At 42.0% G+C, this 20,337-nt stretch overlaps 1 protein-coding gene across 3 annotated transcripts in view; it reads right to left on the bottom strand.

Annotated features, from left to right (window-relative positions):
* The window catches only part of ELMOD3 (ELMO domain containing 3), a 50,603-nt gene that overhangs the window by 25,147 nt on the left and 5,119 nt on the right, over positions 1–20,337 (bottom strand). For 2 of the 3 annotated variants that reach the window (XM_089692459.1, XM_089692460.1), the window contains exons 2-6: positions 17,147–17,384; positions 13,788–13,865; positions 6,812–6,884; positions 3,822–3,881; positions 144–164 (exon numbers count right to left, since the gene is read on the bottom strand). In XM_089692459.1, coding sequence (XP_089548585.1) covers positions 144–164; positions 3,822–3,881; positions 6,812–6,884; positions 13,788–13,865; positions 17,147–17,158 — 244 coding nt within the window. In that variant the 5' untranslated portion in view covers positions 17,159–17,384. Of the gene's footprint in view, positions 1–143; positions 165–3,821; positions 3,882–6,811; positions 6,885–13,787; positions 13,866–16,092; positions 16,199–17,146; positions 17,385–20,337 lie in introns of all 3 variants that reach the window. The other variant, XM_089692461.1, reaches the window with a different exon arrangement.

Raw genomic sequence — 20,337 nt, forward strand, 5'->3', positions numbered from 1 at the left:
GCTTGAAGCTACTAAACGTCTTCAACATTACAGAACAAGTTCAACTGAATGTGGCTAATTTCTACTAGTTGTGGTCACCTGTAGCTACTCCTATACTTCTGCAATACTTTTGCACCTACACAAAAAAAAAGGTTTACACGTACCTGATTTCTCACAGTACAGCCCTAAAATAAACAAAAGACACACATAAATACATATCAAGTATACAGTATAAAGGGAGGTGGCAGCTGGGCTTTATTCACCACAAGGTACTTGTGAGCCAGACAAAGAGATGCAGAAGCAAGGTGTAAAATTTACAAACTGAGATTTTAGATGTTCCTATTTTGTTTCCCTCTTCTGTCCACTTTTGGACATGTGTATATCCATTCAGCAGAACTACTACAGTAGGAATGGGTGCAGGGGTTAGTAAGTGGGTCAGAAGAATCTTTATAGCTCAAGGAACTTGAAACCATATTTCCTTTCTTTTATATGTTGGTCTGTACAGTTAAAAATTAGCTATGAATATAAAGCAGAAAGTAGGCCTTCAATTGCATTCAAGGTTTTGTTTTTTATTAAAAATAGTTGCACGATACAAAGGGGAGAGCTAGTGCAAAATATTTGTCATCATCAAATGCCAAAACCCAAATGAAATAATTAAAAAAAAAAGTATGCACATACATTGAATAGTGAGGAGGAAGCTTAAATCTAAGTGTCTAACTGCTCTCCAACATCTCTGCCTGGATGGCATACTGCAAAGAGCTGCTGTCAGTGAGGAAGCAGCAGTCTCTCTGCAGAAGTCCCATATGCCCCACCAGTGTATAAAAGCTTTTCAATTGTCAGGGAGCATTAACGTTCTTTGATTGGCAAACCAAAGTTGTAACTAGGACAACTAGTTGCTGGGGAGTTTATTACGACCTCCCTCCCCCTCCATCCTACGCTCCCTCAACCACATCTTTAATCTCTCCCTCTCTTCCGGTACTTTCCCCTCCCCTCTGAAGCATGCACACATCAACCCCATACTTAAAAAGCCCTCCCTGGACCCCAATGACCCGAACAACCTCAGACCCATCTCCCTGCTCCCATTTACATCTAAACTCCTCGAGCGCCTCGTCTACACCCGCCTATGCTCTCACCTCAACGACAACCACCTCCTCGATCCCCTACAGTCCAGCTTCCGTCCCCTACACTCCACCGAAACTGCCTTACTCAAACTCTCCAAAGACCTTCTAACTGCCAAAGCTAATGGCCACTATTCAGTGCTCCTACTCCTTGACCTCTCTGCGGCCTTCGACACAGTTGACCACCCCCTCCTCCTCAAAATACTACACTCCCTCGGCCTCAGAGATTCTGCTCTCTCCTGGCTCTCATCCTACCTGTCACAACGCTCTTTCAGTGTTACCTATAATGCTACCACCTCCCCCTCACTCCCCCTCTCTGTTGGGGTCCCTCAAGGCTCTGTCCTTGGGCCCCTTCTCTTCTCCATCTACACCTCCTCCCTTGGCCAATTCATACACTCTCACAGCTTCAACTACCACCTCTATGCCGACGACACACAAATCTATCTCTCAACCCCCCACCTCACCCCCTCGGTCTCTGCCCGAATCACACACCTACTGAGCGACATATCAGATTGGATGTCGCTCCACTTCCTTAAACTGAACCTCTCCAAAACCAAGTTCCTTGTCTTCCCCCCAGCCCGGACACCACCCCCCATTGACTTCTCCATCACATCCAACAACGCCAATATCAAACCCGCCCTGCAGGCCAGAGTACTTGGTGTCATTCTGGACTCCAACCTATCCTTCCAACCCCAAGTCCAATCTTTAACAAACTCGTGCAGACTCCACCTCCGCAACATCGCCAAAATACGCACGTTCCTAACCCCAGAAACCACTAAACAGCTCATCCACTCCCTCATCGTATCACGTCTCGACTACTACAACTCCCTCCTTACTGGCCTGCCTCACCGCTGGCTATCCCCGCTTCAGTCGATCCTGAATACGGCTGCCAGACTCACCTTTCCAACCGCTCCGTTTCCGCCACCCCCCTCTGCCAATCCCTCCACTGGCTTCCGATTGCGCAACGGATCAAATTTAAAATCCTAACACTGACGTACAAAGCTGTCCACCACACTGCCCCGACTACATCACTGACCTAATATCCAAGTACCGCCCAACACGCACACTCCGCTCCTCACAAGACCTCCTTCTCTCTAGTTCCCTGGTCTCCTCCTCCCATGCCCGCCTCCAGGACTTCTCCAGGGTGTCACCCATCCTCTGGAACTCCCTGCCCCAACCCATCAGATTATCACCTACTCTCCTCTCCTTTAGGCGCACCCTGAAAACCCATCTCTTCAGGGAAGCCTACCCTACCCCCTGCTAACTTGACCGACCTCCTCCACTCTTCCTACCACTCCATCCCCCACAGCTATCTCCTCCTGTACCACTATCCCGTCCCTTCTAGATTGTAAGCTCGAAAGAGCAGGGCCCTCGATCCCCTCATGTTTTGCATTGTATTGGTATTGTTCTGTCACATGTTCTGTCCCCCTTTGTAATGTACAGCGCTGAGCGAACTATTGGCGCTTTATAAATACTGTATAATAATAATAATATTGACTGTAGATAAAAAACGTCAAATGCCAAAAACAGTAGCTGTAAAAACATCTTGTGTGCATGAGGGCTTATACTACATACAACAGTAAGACACATACATTTATAAACCTCCTGCTCACTATTCAATGTATCTGCACTTCAGCTGGGCTGTGTGTTGTGCCTACGGCAGCATGAGGTCTAAACACAGCCCTGGGAGGCAATTGATCAATGTACACAGCACCTGACTCTGAGATTTGGTATGTATAACCACTATTTAGCTGCATTTTGTGCTGATACTCTTCTAGAGAATGTAAAGATATATATAGAATAAACATAAAATACACTATATGTCAAATGAATGTTCATACACATTTTTGTATCTGCCTTTCAGTTGTTCAAAAGCAGAAGCTGAAGATGGCATGTGCAATCTCCGATAGCTATATGGAGACCCAAATGAGTTACCAAAGAACACACCGCCTTCCTCTACTAGCAAAGGCAGCTACATGTTAACCAGTGAATCTATACTACCAGAAAAGCACAGTGCTTGGCTTTCTTATTACAAAGTCCAGTATGCTTTTTAAACACATTACATCTCATTTATACATGATGTAATCATTTTTTTATTTGTAAAATAAAGATTTTATACTAGTTATCTTAAAAATAAATATATAAAACCTCAGTGTATGAACTTTTAAACTTTCCCAAAAAAAAAAAAAAGTTGGCCAAAAACCTTCAAGTTTCCTTCTATTGTTATAGTTAAAGCGGCGATCTACCCAAAAGGGGAAGTTCCACTTTAAGCCTTTGTCCCCCGCTCCCCATTAGATTTGGCACACGTACTCGCTCCCACTTCCGCTGTGATCGCCTAGGCGATCGGAAGAGGAAATTGTCCTCCCCCCTCCCTCCCCGTAGTCTTCTGAGACACGTGACAGGTCTCAAAAGACTATGGACCCATTCAGCAAGTGCAGCGCTTCTCGCGCATGCACAATGGGCACCCGGCTGTGAAGCTGCAAACTGTCACAGCCGGGTGCCCACAATAAAGATGCCGGCACCAGGGAGAGAAGAAGGCCGGAGAAACCAGACGTGGTGAGGACACTGCTGGACCAAGGGACAGTAAGTGTCTGTATTTTAAAAGTCAGCAGCTATAGTTTTTGTAGCTGCTGACTTTTATTTTTTTTTCCCTAGGTGGAACTCAGCTTTAAGGCATGTATTCGTTGTTCAAAAAACACCCAATATCACATTTGTGCAACTCACCTGTCTGTATATTTTCAAGTGCATCCCATTCCTGCTCTGCTTTTAGCAAATCTTCATTTTCTGTGGACAAAAGAATATGTTATTCCCAATTTTAACTTAGGGTTCCAAACGTTATACAAAAATATATGTTTTCAAGTTGATAGAGTAGATAAAAATACTGTATTCATACAATCAGTAGGAGATGCACTCTACGGGGGGAATAATCACAATACAAAAGTAAACTTTAAAGCAAAGGTACCACCGGAGAAGGAGGTTTATTCCATTCAAACCCTGCTGTGGCCAGACAGAAGATGAGCAGAGAGGCCTGTGGCAATGCGAGACAGGTAATACTGGCCATAGACAGAGCAAATTTTTTTCCTGCAACCACGGATGAGTGTTGATAGGGGAATCCCTCCTGCATTGTGTTTTTCTGGCATGGGGGTGGGGGAAGCCGTGCCCACTGAAAGAACACAGTGATTATTGATAGCGGCTGCAATAATCGCATGTAAAATCGAGCAGGCTGGTTGTACCCAAGTTGATCGATTGATCTACTTGGGTACGTTCAGCCTGCCCATACATGGTTTGAATCTCGGCCGGTCCCTGCTGAACTGGCCGAGATTCAAATGGTCTATGGCCAGGTTAAGAGTGTTGCTGTGGGCGAGGAGGGAAGTCTGTGGCAACGTGTCAGAAGAGGAAGGAATACTATCAACTTCTACAGTGGTGCAAAAAAGCACTTTCAGCCCATATCCATTATATAGCTATAGATTGAATATGTTTTGGTAAATACATGGAAAAAAATAAAATTGTGCCTGTGACCAAATATATATGGACTTAACTATATATATATATATATATATATATATATATATATATATATATATATATATATATATATATATATATATATATACACACACACACACACACTGTAGATAGATAGATAGATAGATAGATAGATAGATAGATAGTATATATACACACACAAGGGCTCTTTAAAATGTTTCTGCACTTTTAAAAAGCTCTATTATAGATAGAAATGCAGAAACTTTTTGAAGACCCTACATATGCAGTATATAAATAAATAAATATATATATACAGTGGGGCAAAAAAGTATTTAGTCAGACACCAATTGTGCAAGTTCTCCCACTTAAACAGATGAGAGAGGCCTGTAATTGGCATCATAGGTAGACCTCAACTATGAGAGACAAAATGAGAAAAAAAATCCAGACAATCACATTGGCTGATTTGGAAAGAATTTATTTGCAAATTTTGGTGGAAAATAAGTATTTGGTCAATATCAAAAGTTCATCTCAATACTTTGTTATATATCCTTTGTTGGCAATGACAGAGGTCAAACGTTTCCTGTAAGTCTTCACAAGGTTGGCACACACTGTTGCTGGTATGTTGGCCCATCCTCCATGCAGATCTCCTCTAGAGCAGTGATGTTTTGGGGCTGTCGCTGGGCAACACGGACTTTCAACTCCCTCCAAAGGTTTTCTATGGGGTTAAAATCTGGAGACTGGCTAGGCCACTTCAGGACCTTGAAATGTTTCTTACGAAGCCACTCCTTCGTTGCCCGGGCGGTATGTTTGGGATCATTGTCATGTTGGAAGACCCAGCCACGTTTCATCTTCAATGCCCTTGCTGATGGAAGGAGGTTTGCACTCAAAATCTCACGATACTTGGCCCCATTCATTCTGTCCTGTACATGGTCAGTCGTCCTGGTCCCTTTGCGGAGAAACAGCCCCAAAGCATGATGTGGCCACCCCCATGCTTCACAGTAGGTATGGTGTTCTTTGGATGCAACTCAGCAATCTCTCTCCTCCAAACACAACGAGTTGTGTTTTTACCAAACAGTTCTATTTTGGTTTCATCTGACCATATGACATTCTCCCAATCCTCTTCTGGATCATCCAAATGCTCTCTAGCAAACTTCAGACGGGCCTGGACATGGACTGGCTTAAGCAGGGGGACACGTCCGAGTCCCTGGCGGCGTAGTGTGTTACTGATGGAAGCCTTTGTTACGTTGGTCCCAGCTTTCTGCAGGTCATTCACTAGGTCCCCCCGTGTGGTCCTGGGATTTTTGCTCACCGTTCTTGTGATCATTTTGACCCCACGGGGTGAGATCTTGCGTGGAGCCCCAGATCGAGGGAGAGTTTCAGTGGTCTTGTATGTCTTCCATTTTCTAATTATTGCTCCCACAGTTGATTTGTTCACACCAAGCTGCTTGCCTATTGCAGATTCAGTCTTCCCAGCCTGGTGCAGGTCTACAATTTTGTTTCTGGTGTCCTTCAACAGCTCTTTGGTCTTCACCATAGTGGAGTTTGGAGTGTGACTGTTTGAGGTTGTGGACAGGTGTCTTTTATACTGATAACAAGTTCAAACAGGTGCCATTGATACAGGTAATGAGTGAAGGACAGAGGAGCCTTTTAAAGAAGAAGGTACAGGTCTGTGAGAGCCAGAAATCTTGCTTGTTTGTAGGTGACCAAATACTTATTTTCCACCATAATTTGCAAATAAATTCTTTCCAAATCAGCCAATGTGATTGTCTAGATTTTATTTCTCATTTTGTCTCTCATAGTTGAGGTCTACCTATGATGCCAATTACAGGCCTCTCTCATCTTTTTAAGTGGGAGAACTTGCACAATTGGTGGCTGACTTAATACTTTTTTGCCCCACTGTATGTAAAAGTGGTGATTTCAAGCGATTAAATGATAGAATTAAAATATTCACGTAGAATTTGATTTTTTTTGTTCCCCAAACTGTTTGACTTTTCAAAAAAAAAGTTTATAATGCAGAGCATAGAAGTAAAGAATTTACATTAGCATGAAAACACACAATCTTGTTATTGTTCTCCCCATTTTGTATAATTTATATTTATTGGCTCTCAGTAGTTCAGAGAGAACCTTACTTTCGTTCAGCAGCTTCCGCTGATGTCACAAGTAGCTATACACTGAAAATAGTATTTATTTTTTCTTTTACATGTAAAATTTTGACATTTTGAACATACCCGTCTCTCTGCTTAGTTCCTCTTCTTTGCTCACCAGAGTCTGCAACACACTGTTCTGCTTTACTGCAGAAATCTGAAAAAAAATATCAGAAGTGACCGTATAACTACAACAAGCAGTATCACATTCATGATCATTGACAGTATCCGAAATAAAGATGAAAGGGGCACACTGGGAAAGGCACCTTTTCTCCGTCTTTCCTTCTATGGTGACTTTATTTCCAAACAAATATACTTTGAAATCTTATAGAATTGTGTTTATATCACATAACATTTTAAATTGAGGAGTCACTTCATACAAAAAAAACTGGCTATGCCATTCAGCTCTTTCTGATGTAAAAGTGAACCTTTAACTAAAATGTAGGCTTCATGTTGATAAACCAGGGGTCCTCAAACGTTGTAAACAAAGCGCCAGTTTGATGTCCTGCATACTTCAGGGGGGCCAGGCTGTGGTCAGTAAAAATGCCCCAGCCTCAGTTGTAGTCTCAGGCTTGGTCCATTGGAGTAAATAAATTACATAGCTCCTGTGGTCAGAAGAATGAATAGTGCCTCATCATGGGTGTCAGTGGGAGGAATAGTGTCCCATCATTGGTGTCATTTGGAGGAATAGTGCCCCGTCATTGGTGTCATTTGGAGGAATAGTGCCCCATCATTGGTGTCAGTGGGAGGAATAGTGCCCCCTCATTGGTGTCAGTGGGAGGAATAGTGCCCCCTCATTGGTGTCAGTGGAAGAGACAACACCCCCTCATTAGTGTCAGTGGGTGGAATAGTGCCCCCTCATTGGTGTCAGTTGGAGGAATAGTGCCCCTTCATTGGTGTCAGTGGGAGGAATTGTGACTTATTATTGGTGTCAAAAGGGACAAATAGTATCCCATTGTTGGTGTCAAAGGGACAAATAGTATCCCATTGTTGGTGTCAAAGGAACAAATAGTGTCCCATTGTTGGTGTCAAAGGTACAAATAGTATCCTATTGTTGGTGTCAGTGGAAAAAAAGGTGCTTCATCTTTTGGTGTCAGTGGAAGGAATAGTACCTCAAATAAGTGGAAGGCATACTGCTCCAAAGGCCAGATAAAGGCCCTCATTCGTGGGCTGCAGTTTGGTGGCTACTGATCTACTCTATTAAAGTGGAAGTTTAGTCAAAATTTAACTAAGACTAAACCTACTCCCACCTCCATTCTAAGAATATTCTATTTACCCTGTAAAGGAGAGATCTGTATACTTACCTATACTGAAGCTGCTCTGGTCCAGTCACATGATCTCTCTAGTGTCAGGTGAGAGGGATGAAATCCATCAGGTGGCCTAAAGCCTAGGCAATGTAGTCACTGGCTACAAAGAACAGTGTGGGCATTTCATGTCATTACAGACTGCAGAGAGCCATTTATCCAATCAGATCCCAACTGGCAGATCTGCACTGCGATAAGAGGTCCAGAAAGACCCAGCACTGTGCAATGGTAAGCAGGAAGAAGAGCTAACATAATGAAAACGTTTGGCTATCCCACATGCACACTCTGTATCATTAAAACACATACAGAGGATATTAACATACAGTGGGTATAAAAGAGACCCCCCCCTTTAAATAATCACATTTTGTTGCTTTGCAGGCTGAAATGAAGACAGACACAGATTTTGTTTTATCCAGCTGTATTTACTTAGTGCAACTTACTGTATAACATCCAAGTGAAAAATAAAACACCAATAAGTCAGAAAAAAAGAACTCAAGAACAGAATCACTGAGCTGGAAAAAGGATCACCCCCTCCAAAAAATTACATGTAAACTCAAATCAGGTGTAGCTAATCACCTTCTCAATGGCATACGACTTACAACATCAAAGTGAAAGATATAACACAAACATGTCAGGAAAAAATTATAAAACAAAAAATGGAATCACTGAATTGGAAAAAGGATCACCCCCTTGTGTCTGTATTTTGTTGAACCACCTTTTGTTTTAATTCCAGTCTTTAGTTTGTTGGGATATGTCTCTACTAACTTTGCACAGACTTTTCCAATGTTTGCCCACTCTTCTTTGCAGAACTGCGCAAGCTCAGTTAAATTTGATGGTGACTGTGACCTGCAGTCTTCAAGTCATTCCACAGATTTTCAGTGGGGCTTAAGTCTGGGCTCTGACTAGGCCATGTAAGGACATTCACCCTTTTCTCCTTCAACCACTGTGTGGCCATTTTTTTTGTGTGCTTTGGGTCATTGTCATGTTGGAAGGCAAACCTTGTTCCCATGGACAACTTTCTGGTAGAAGACAGCAGATTTTCCTCAAGCATTTGATGGTATTGTGCCCAATCCATTTTTCCTCTATCCTGACAAGTGCTCCAGTCCCTGCTACAGAGAACTCACCCCCCCCCCCAATCACAGGATATTATCACCTCCATGCTTTACTGTAGGAATGGTGTTATTTGGATGGTGAGCTGTATTGGATTTCCATCAGACATCTCATTTAGTGTTGAGGCCAAATCATTAAATTTTGTCTCATCTGACCATAACATCTTTCTCCATGTGGCCTCAGAATCTTCAAGGTGTGTTTTGGCACAGTTCAGTTGTGACTGCTTGTGGCTTTTCTTGGGGAGTGGCTTTTTCCATGCAACCCTCCCATACAAGTCACATTTGTGGAGAATCTGTGATATTGTCACATGCACACAATGACCGCTCTTTGTCAAATTCCAGCAACTGCTTCAGAGCTGCTTTAGGCCTCTTGGTAGCCTCTCTGACCAGTTTCCTTCTGGCTCTTTCATCCAATTTGTCCTGATCTAAGGAGAGTCTGTGTTGTACCAATTACCTTCCACTTCTTAAGAATAGACTTCACTGTGCTTTTAGGCATTGATAAAGCCTTTGAAATTTATTTGTATTCACCTCCTGACTTGTGCCTGTCCTCAACTTAAACCTGGAGATCTTTTAACAGTGATTTGCCATCCACCGTTGATTGCTTCAGTTGCACTATTAGGGACTGAAATGCTCCAGGAAAGTGCTTTTCATGCTGAGCTAATCAAAACGACCACAGCTGATAACAGTTGAAAGTCAAATGGCTTTTTGTGCCATTGAGAAGGTGATTAGCTACACCTGATTGAGTTTACAAGTCATTTTTTGGAGGGGGTGATCCTTTTTCCAACTCAGCGATTCTGTTCTTGAGTTCTTTTTTCTGACATATTGGTATTTTATTTTTCACTTGGATGTTATACAGTAAGTTATACTAAGTAAATACAGCTGGATAAAACAAAAACTGTGTGTCTTCATTTAAGGCTGCAAAGCAACAGAATGTGATTATTTTAAAGGGGGTGATTCTTTTCTATACCAACTGTAAGAACATTAACTAGGACCTAACATTAGATATTTTTATGCATAAAAAGTCATTCGTAACAATTAGCCATTTTTTTACCATTCAGATTATAGTGCTTCCCCCCTTGACAATTGTCTTCATCTTCCTTTCTCACCAGAACATGGATGGTGCCACCTTTGTTTAGGTATCACCCCCAGTAAGCAATTAATTCCTCGCCTAAGATGCTTGCCTATGGATAACACAATCATGTAAACTCTGGTCCCCGATGCAGTAGCCTGGGAGTTAGAAAATGCAGCCACCTGCTGCCTTTCATTCAGCAAGTGTAAAAATCCATCACACTTACACAGCTCTGGTCCACTTCTGTCTTTTAGCCTATGATCTCCTAATGTAAAAAAATCCATCAAACTTACAAAGCTTAGGCCTACCATCCCCTCTCACCCCACAAGTGTAAAAATCCAATCGTAATCTGACACAGGTGAAGGAAATCATCTGCCAACCTGCACCGACAGTTGTCATCATTCTTTGAGCATGAGCGGTGGGGTTAAGAGCACCAAAGGAAGGGTGCAACCAAGCATACATCACTTTTGGTCCAAAACACTCATTTATGCAGCCTGAGTGGAAGACTAGGAGATCATGGCTGAGTGGAAAACTAGAAGATCATGGCTGAGTGAAAGACTAGGAGATCATGGCTGAGTGGAAAACTAGAAGACCATGGCTGAGTGAAAGACTAGAAGATCATGGCTGAGTGAAAGACTAGGAAATCATGGCTGAGTGGAAGACTAGAAGACCATGGCTGAGAGGAAGACTAGGAGATCATGGCTGAGAGGAAGACTAGGAGATCATGGCTGAGAGGAAGACTAGGAGATCATGGCTGAGTGGAAGACTAGGAGATCATGGCTGAGTGGAAGACTAGGAGATCACGGCTGAGTGGAAGAATAGGAGATCACGGCTGAGTGGAAGAATAGGAGATCACGGCTGAGTGGAAGACCAGGAGATCACGGCTGAGTGGAAGACCAGGAGATCACGGCTGAGTGGAAGACCAGGAGATCACGGCTGAGTGGAAGACCAGGAGATTACGGCTGAGTGGAAGACCAGGAGATCACGGCTGAGTGGAAGACTAGGAGATCACGGCTGAGTGGAAGACTAGGAGATCACGGCTGAGTGGAAGACTAGGAGATCACGGCTGAGTGGAAGACCAGGAGATCACGGCTGAGTGGAAGACCAGGAGATCACGGCTGAGTGGAAGACCAGGAGATCACGGCTGAGTGGAAGACCAGGAGATCACGGCTGAGTGGAAGACCAGGAGATCACGGCTGAGTGGAAGACCAGGAGATCACGGCTGAGTGGAAGACTAGGAGATCACGGCTGAATGGAAGACTAGGAGATCACGGCTGAGTGGAAGACTAGGAGATCATGGCCTTACTGGACATAATCTGTTTCGCACCCTACAGCATATGCATCTTGCATGTCCATCAAGTGTGTTAATGACCAATATGGTCTGCATTCCACTCAGGGATGCACAGGGCAGCATAAGGAGGGTGAGAAAATTGGATGCTGCTTATCAGAGGCTAACTACGTAACATCACACAATGCCACCGAGACCAGCCAAGCTACTTAGTGTGAGAAGTGAGACTGACAGGCATCTGTGACGCACACAATCCCTCTACTGGGACTGACAAGCACCTGTGGCCTGCACCTCACCTCCTCCTGACAAACATGTAAGCATCTGCTTACAGTCTGATATGGAGAGTGTGTAGATGATGACAAGCCCAAACTTCTACAGAGACACAGTGACAGAAGAGATTGCGATGGGTAGCATCTGTTGTATGCATACTAACCTGCACTGACAGCAATGTGCTCTGTAAAGTGTCAGTGTTCTGACATATCAGACTGACAGCTCTAAGTCAGCACAGATTGAGGCACACATTTATAAAATCATCATTTATTTGGAGAACAGATACACTTTAGCTAGTGTAGCTAGTTTAATTAAATACTACACCAAAAAAATTAACCCCAGCAAGGAGGATATGTGTGTGTATATATATTATTTTATTGGGATTTTATGTGATAGACCAACACAAAGTGGCACATAATTGTGAAGTGGAAGGAAAATGATAAATGGTTGTCAACATTTTTTTACAAATAAATATCTGAAAAGTGTGGTGTGCATTTGTATTCAGCCCCCTGAATCAATACTTTGTAGAACCCCCTTTCGCTGCAATTACAGCTGCAAGTCTTTATGGAGATGTCTCTACCAGCTTTGCACATCCAGACAGCGAAATGTTTGCACATTTTTCTTTGCAAAATAGCTCAAGCTCTGTCAGATTGGATGGAGAGCATCTGTGAACAGCAATTTTCAAATCTTGCCACAGATTCTCAATCTGATTTCGGCCTGGACATGACTGGACCATTCTAACACATGAATATGCTTTGATCTAAACCATTCCATTGTATCTCTGGCTGTATGTTTAGGGTTGTTGTCCTGCTGGAAGGTGAACCTCCACCTCAGTTTCAAGTCTTTTGCAGACTCTAATAGGTTTTCTTCTAAGATTGCCCTGTATTTGGCTCCATCTTCCCATCAACTCTGACCAGCTTCTCTGTCCATGATGAAAAAAAACATCCCCACAACATGATGCTGCTGCCACCATGTTTCACGGTGGCGATAGTGTGTTCAGGGTGATGGGCAGTGTTAGTTTTTCACCACACATAGAGTTTTGCTTTTAGGCCAAAAAGTTAAATTTTGGTCTCATCTGACCAGAGCACCTTCCATTTGTTTTCTGTATCCCCCCCGATTACTTCCCCTTTTGGCATTCTACCTTTTTACTCGCATTGTGGATCATACTGCAGTGGAAAGAGATTGGTGAAGCAATTTTTTGGCGACTTCTAGCCATCCCTATACACATCCCTATATGTGCTTCTGACAGCTTGGTGGTCATATTGTTCCGGTAAGAGGCTAAATGTGTGGAAGGTGGAAGAATTCTCCCCTTTTCAAAGCACTTCATTATTTTTTCTGGCACTGGGTCCTTTGTGACTTTCAACTGTGATATTTGGACTTTTTTGCATGAATAATATTGCCATTCTATATAGGTTTTTATTTTTCATAGATCATTGGTTCTGCATTAGTTCTGCATTTATTTCCTATATCTTATTGTTTGTGGCCAACATTCTTGCTAGCTGCTTTTTTACCATTTATATAACCATTAGCTCTTAGCGCAGGTTGTGAATGTAAATGTGAATTACATTCACTGATGTGAATGTAAAAATATATATATACAGTCAGGTCCATAAATATTGGGACATCGACACAATTCTAACATTTTTGGCTCTATACACCATTGTAATTGGGATAATGAGGAAATAACACACACCTGGCCATGGAACGGCTGAGAAGCCAATTGTCCCATTACTTTTGGTCCCTTAATAAGTGGGAGGCACATATGCAAACTGTTGTAATTCCTACACCGTTCACCTGATTTGGATGTAAATACCCTCAAATTAAAGCTGACAGTCTGCAGTTAAAGCTCATCTTGTTCGTTTCATTTCAAATCCATTGTGGTGGTGTATAGAGCCAAAAATGTTAGAATTGTGTCGATGTCCCAATATTTATGGACCTGACTGTATATATATATTCCTGTAATAAAAAAATGTTATGTATTAGGTAAAAGTGTAAGATAGTACTCCATCCCTTCACTCACCGGCATGGACTTCATAGATGTCAGAAAGTCGCTGTGAGGTGGGTGAAGATCAGAGCTGACAACCACGCCATTCATTACCTAGATAGAAAGCATAAAACCTGCAAACATCTGGATGCTGTAGCACACATCTGTCAAAGTTCAGACACCAGAAAGCACAAATCATTGCCATGAAATATACAAAAATAAAGAACTGACAGCAGGTTATGTGTTCACCTGCAGCCCAGATGGGAGTGGAGAATCAAGAGGTCTTCTCCTATCAGGGCACAGAAGTAAGTCCCACCAGTACCATGAACTCCAAAATCACCCAGCTGATTTCCATAAGAAAACGTTACCTCCTCTGCCATCAGCAGTCCTCAGCACAGACAACCCAGGTGATGAATGAAGTATGGGGAGAGAATATTAACATGCTACATAGTACATAATACCCCAGTTCCCTTTCATCCCCTGCAACCAAAGTCTTTTCCTAAAGTGTTCCATTAACAGGAGAATTTCTGATTCGCTTACTTTTAGTCTGCCTGAAAATTGGCATACATATCTATCTGATCTATGGACTATCATACAGTTCAGAAATCCTGATAACTTGGATTTATGCATTGTATCATTCTGTATAAATGGTGACTCAAACAAATCAGTAGATAACGCGCTGCGTAAATTGACGGCGCTATATAAGTACCTGAAATAAATAAATGATAACGGATTTTCATGTATAGTTACTGTTCTGTCATACTTACATGTGTTTTTCATGTGTTGTATTGAACTGCATCAGATTATTATTGTTCAGTAGTACGCTGACATCTAGGAGAGGTTTTACACCACTACAACTTTTTTACTATGTGATTTTGGTTTCTCTCTCTGCCCCCCTCTTATTAAGAGCTAGTTAGTTCAGTCCAAGCTAGATCTGCCCTGTTTCTTTTATGCTCAGTCAGCATTAGTATTTTGCAGAGATGGGGCTTAGGGAAGTCATTGTCTTCTTGCACTTCAAAAGACTGGAAAGTATACTCTGTGCTGCAATTATGTGTTTTATTTTTGTACTTCCTGAAGACGATCTACTGGTCGAAACGCGTCGAAGGCTTATGACGCAACGTCCGCTGATGTCACTTCTGGTATTTGGAAAGCATGCTGGAACGCAGCGGCCATCTTAATTCCCATTCATAATACACAAAGCTGAATACACCTAGTGCCAGGAAAGGCATTTCTATTGTTTATAAAATAACAGTGCAGCGCTAAGAATTAAATAAATGTGACACAATAAAAGTGATCAAAGAAAATCACTTCTGGTTAGTGTGCATTGTTACCCTAGGTCACCGCAGTTGGGACTTTCTTTGATCACTTTTATTGTGTCACATTTATTTAATTCTTAGCGCTGCACTTTTATTTTATTTTCATGTGAGGATTTTTTTGGTTATCCTGTGTGCCTTAGCTGCTTGTTTATTGAAAGCGCTCACTTATTATTCTCTATTTCTATTGTTTGACCCCATATTAAAGTTCTATACAGTTTTACACTATGGGATGTCTGTTTTTTTAATTTATGCTGAAAATATGAAATACTGCCTGTATAGGAGAGGAGCTTCCTGACATTGATGCAGTCCTAGTAGAAAGTTATTGGTTACTTCCAGCAACCACGGTTATAAGGGCGAAGGAATATCTGCCATCAGGACCGATTGCATACTGGGATGTTCCCAAAAAGCAAGTGTGACTTACCTAGAGATAGGTGGTCATGAAATGATGGCGAGTTTACATCTATGTGGGGCACCAGTGTGAACACAGTGAAGCACTTGTCATTTCAGCATGGAGTATCACCGTTAAGGATACAGCACTGTTGCGCCAATTATTCACATGTTTGGACTGAATATTAATATAGTATTTGAATTTTGCTCATTTTTATCACTTCAAAGATTGCACAATTTATTTAGTCAATTTTTTACCTTAGCGCAGTCCATTTTTGAACTATTTAAGACTTTGTGTTTAGTAATTTACAATTAGGACTGCTGCTATATAGGTATCTTATATATAGTCAATTCTTGTATATATATGTTATTTTTTTTTTCTAAGCGCAACAGCACCCCTTTTCTTTCCACATGTTTTTTATTGAAGTGTTAAGCTGCTTGTGGATGGAGCCAAGTCAGTAGGTGACCATACTCTCCAGACAGACTGGGTCTAAAGAAGTATGTCAATGCATAAAGTGGCATTTGAAACACAACAATCACATATAAGCAGTGTCTTGCTAAGCTGTGCTGCAGTGTGGAATGCAACCTGACCCTATAGCCATAGGTAACAGTGTATTATGTGAATTAAACAAACTCACCGTGCTCAAACCAAATATCCTACGCAGGTCCCTATTACATCGTGCTTACTGATCGGTGTTTTAGTCTGGTTTGGGGATCTTTCAGAGCAGAGTCATCCTCATGTACCTGGGAAAGGATATCCATTGGAAATTATTTGCCCTACCGATTCCTCAGTATACTGCACATACTAACAGCTGTATACGGGCAAAGAGTCCGGTAAGGTGCCATTTTTTCTGGGTGTATGGTGACGGTATATGGTATCAAGATTTTTCTCATTTATTTTGTTCCATTTTCTTTGAGTATTTATATGGACTTTAATTTGGACATTATTATTTAGTTAATTAGCGCTGCATTCCTTTGTTTACATGTTTCAATATTGCCTTTATGTGTCGGCTGCTTTTTTATTTTTTACTTTTTTTGTCTTATTACATTCTAGCGCAGTTATTCGTTTTTTAACTTTTTGTATCTGCCAACTTGTCTGGGGTCAGTAAATCAAAGTACTGAAGCCAGGGGGTCAGCATAATGCTGGCCATAAGCGTCTCAAATTGTGAGCTGTGGGTGGCTCTGTTTTCCACCTGGCTCTTAATTTTCAGATCAATGTTTGTGGAAATTTCTTGGCCGATCACTGACTACAGCCAATGAGATGCTGTCACTGTTCGGGTATTCTGACAGCCACTGGAGCAGTGGCTGTGAGAATACATTTGCCTGAAGGAGCGATTCCTCTATCCAAGCTAAACAGTGTGGATGGAGGAATTGCTCCTTCAGGCAAATATATTGTATGTAGAGATCTATTGATTTCTTTTGGTCAACCCATGGACCTAAACAAGAGAATAGTTAACACATATGGCTAGCCTAAAACCCAGGTAACCAGCATTTTCAGAAGGTCAGCAATGACCATTGATTGCAAAAATCAGCTAAAAGGAAAAGAAATTTTGAGGTACTTCTAGACAGCATTCTGTTGTACAAAGAATTTTCGCACAAAGACAACCCTTCATCAAGTAAGTAGCCCAGAGCTAGAGAAATACAACCTTTCTGAGGCTTGCTCAGGACAACAAAGTTTGGTGTTTGCCATACCTCACTTTCCATGTTTAGTTGTCAGAGAGGGGTGGTATAGAAGGCGTCTATTTTCCAGCGTTCACTATCGTCTCTGTGTGGCAGTCAAGCCTAGCGTGCCCCATCTTGTCCAGCATCTTGGAATAAGGCCTCCAGCTGAGTAGTGCAAAATAATTCTGTGCTTAAATAAGTGCAAGTGCTTCCAAGCTCCATGATTTAACAGTCTTCGCTAGGGATCTCTTCAGGTGTCATGTGGAAGCTGATTGGGAAGAAAGAAAATACATTTTTTTTTAATCAAAATTCACCAACACCCAATACACACTTATAGGTAATGCAATGTACCCAAGCAATATTTTCCATAGTAATGTATGTTCAAATGTTTTCTATACATCAAACCTACCATGAAAATGTGAAGGACCAGAGTAAAACAAGGAGACGTCACCAGCACTCAAACATACACACTTGTTTATTAGTCGCATGTTACATCACTATGTGGGCTTGAGGAAGGCACCTGCATGATCCTGAAACACTGGTTTACTTGACTGATGTGACATTGAACTAATAAAAGCGAATATATGTTTGCAATGGAGTGCTGGTGGCATCTCATTGTTTTACTGTGGTTTATGTGATGCCATTCACTACCATCTGTTACCAAGGTCAAATGCTGGAAGGAATGCAAAAATAATCTGATTTATGTTACAGACAGGGTCAATTCAAACGGAGTGTATAATACAAAATTACAAATGCAGAGGTTATCTTCTCAAGTCTTCCTGTAAGAGTAGCTCATTTTTGTTTGGAGGGTGGCTTCAATCCTGTGTCATAAGAGTTGGGCTCCTAGGGAAGTAGAAGACCAGTAGATGCTTTGAATGGCCACATCTAGTCTGATGGCTACTTTCTGACTATAGAAATGAATGCACAGTCATAGCTTTATCTTTCTGCAGTATAATCAGGTTAAAGTATAACTAAAGGTTCCTGTCTAAATAAGTACCAAAGCCAGTTACTATGTGATGAACAAGCCTCGTAAAGTAAGCAAACTTCCTTTAACCTCCCTAGCGGTCTGATTATGTCAATATTTCTGTGCTCAAAGCGGTACATTTTTTTGCATGGAAATATGTATTTTTTTTATTGTAGGCCTGTAATTTTTAGGAATAACTCACTGAAATCTGTCCGAACAAGAGTCTAGTAAACATCCCGGGTAGGATAAAATTTGAAAGGCGAAATCATAAATTATAATATAATAAATAATCATAAAAAATAATAACATAATAATAATAAATTTAATTAAATAATGTAATCAAACCAAAAGCACTGAAATTTGAAATAGAGCGACAAGTTCGCACATCACTGAGCAAAGTCACATAATCGTTTTCAGTGTCTGATGACGAATTTCCCCACAAATCATTATCGCTTAGAATGCAAGTGGTTCTAATTTACTATCGCCCTTCTCTAGCCGGTCTAAAACCGCTTTTGACCTAAAGGGACGCTTTTTGGACGCCATGGACATTTCTCAGTTCCCAGGCAGAAAGAACAGTAAAAATGCAGGCAGAGCACAGGACAAAGCACTAGGGACAAAATGTATGTGAAATGGTTTGATACAGTAATGTTTTACTATGTGATTTTAGTGTATTTGTTGAATGTCACTTTTAACATTTTTAAATTTCCTGCCGGTTCCATCCCCGTACGTCCTGTACATCCCGGCGCTCGCAGGGAACGGAACCTGGAAGACGGATGCCGGCATCAGCTGGAGGAGATGGCCGGGGATGCAGGGGACACATCGCGGGAGCGAAGGACAAGGTAAGTGCTGCAGGGAATCCCTGAGCAATGCTGCAGGGTAATCCCGAGTGTAGCTCGGGGTTACCGCTTTTGGTACTGAAAGTTAACACCGAGCTACACTTGGGAATAGTGCCAGGGAGGTTAACTCCCTGACTCTAAACCTCCATCATTGGTGTCTCATGCACTCCCCCTCCCAGACACTGCAGCTCACATTGGGGGAATTAGAGCAACAGAGGCAGTGATGCCAATCCAGAAAGCAGTGGACAGGTCTGGGTGTGGCCAGCTGCTGACTGTCTGGCTACAGGCTTGTCAATCAGCAGTGACAATTCTAATAGCCACACCCCCTGCAACATCTTCTCATCCCACTGTAGTGCAAGCAGGCACAGCCTACAAGAGAGTGACAACTCTGAATTCAGGCGCAGTGCATCATACATCGTGAGTACAATTATTAGGCAAGTGACCAAATTTTCATTTTATGCATATTGTCCAACTCCAAGCTGTATAAACATGAATGATTATTGGATTTAGGCATATCAGGTGATGTGTATTTATGTAATGAGGGAGGGTGTGGCCTAAGGATATCAACACCCTATATCTAGGTGTGCATAATTATTTAGCAGCTTCTTTTCCTCAAAAATGGGCCAAAAAAAGAGACTTAACTGACTCTGAAATGTCAAAAACTGTAAAAAGTCTTTCAGAGGGATCAGCACTCTTGAAATTGCTGGGGTGTGATCACAGAAACATTAAACGTTTTGTTGCAAATAGTCAACAGGGTTGCAAGAAGCGTGTTTAGGCAAAAAAAACCCCAACGATTTGAGAAGAATCAACCGTGAAGCTACAAGGAATCCATTATCTTCCAGTGCTATCATATTCCAGAACTGCAACCTACCTGGAGTGCCCAGAAGTACAAGGTATTCAGTGCTCAGAGACATGGCCAAGGTAAGGAAGGCTGAAAACCGACCACCAGTTGAAACGTCAAGTCTGGGCCAACAAATGCAGATTTTTCAAAGGTGTTTTGGACTGATGAGATGAGAGTGACCAGATGGATGGGCCTGGAGCTAGATCAGTAATGGGCACAGAGCTCCACTTTGACTCAGATGCCAGCAAGGTGGAGGTGGGGTACTGGTATGTGCTGGTATTATTAAAGATGAGCTAGATGGACCTTTTCGGGTTAAAGATGGACTCAAAATCAATTCCCAAACCTACTGCCAGTTTTTAGCAGACACTTTCTTCAAGCAGAACAGGAAAAAGTCTGCATCTTTCAAGAAGACCATGATATTTATGCAGGACAATGCTCCATCGCATCCATCGAAGTACTCCACTGCATGGCTAGCCAGTAAAAGCCTTAAAGATGAAAGAAAAATGACAAGGTCCCCTTCCTCACCTGACCTAAACCCTATTGAGAACTTAAAACAATAGCAAAGGTATACGAGCGCTAG

The sequence above is a fragment of the Staurois parvus genome, unplaced genomic scaffold (assembly GCF_062004578.1).
Source record: "Staurois parvus isolate SC_StPar_1 unplaced genomic scaffold, SC_StPar_1.0 ptg000586l, whole genome shotgun sequence".
Lineage (NCBI taxonomy): Eukaryota > Metazoa > Chordata > Amphibia > Anura > Ranidae > Staurois > Staurois parvus.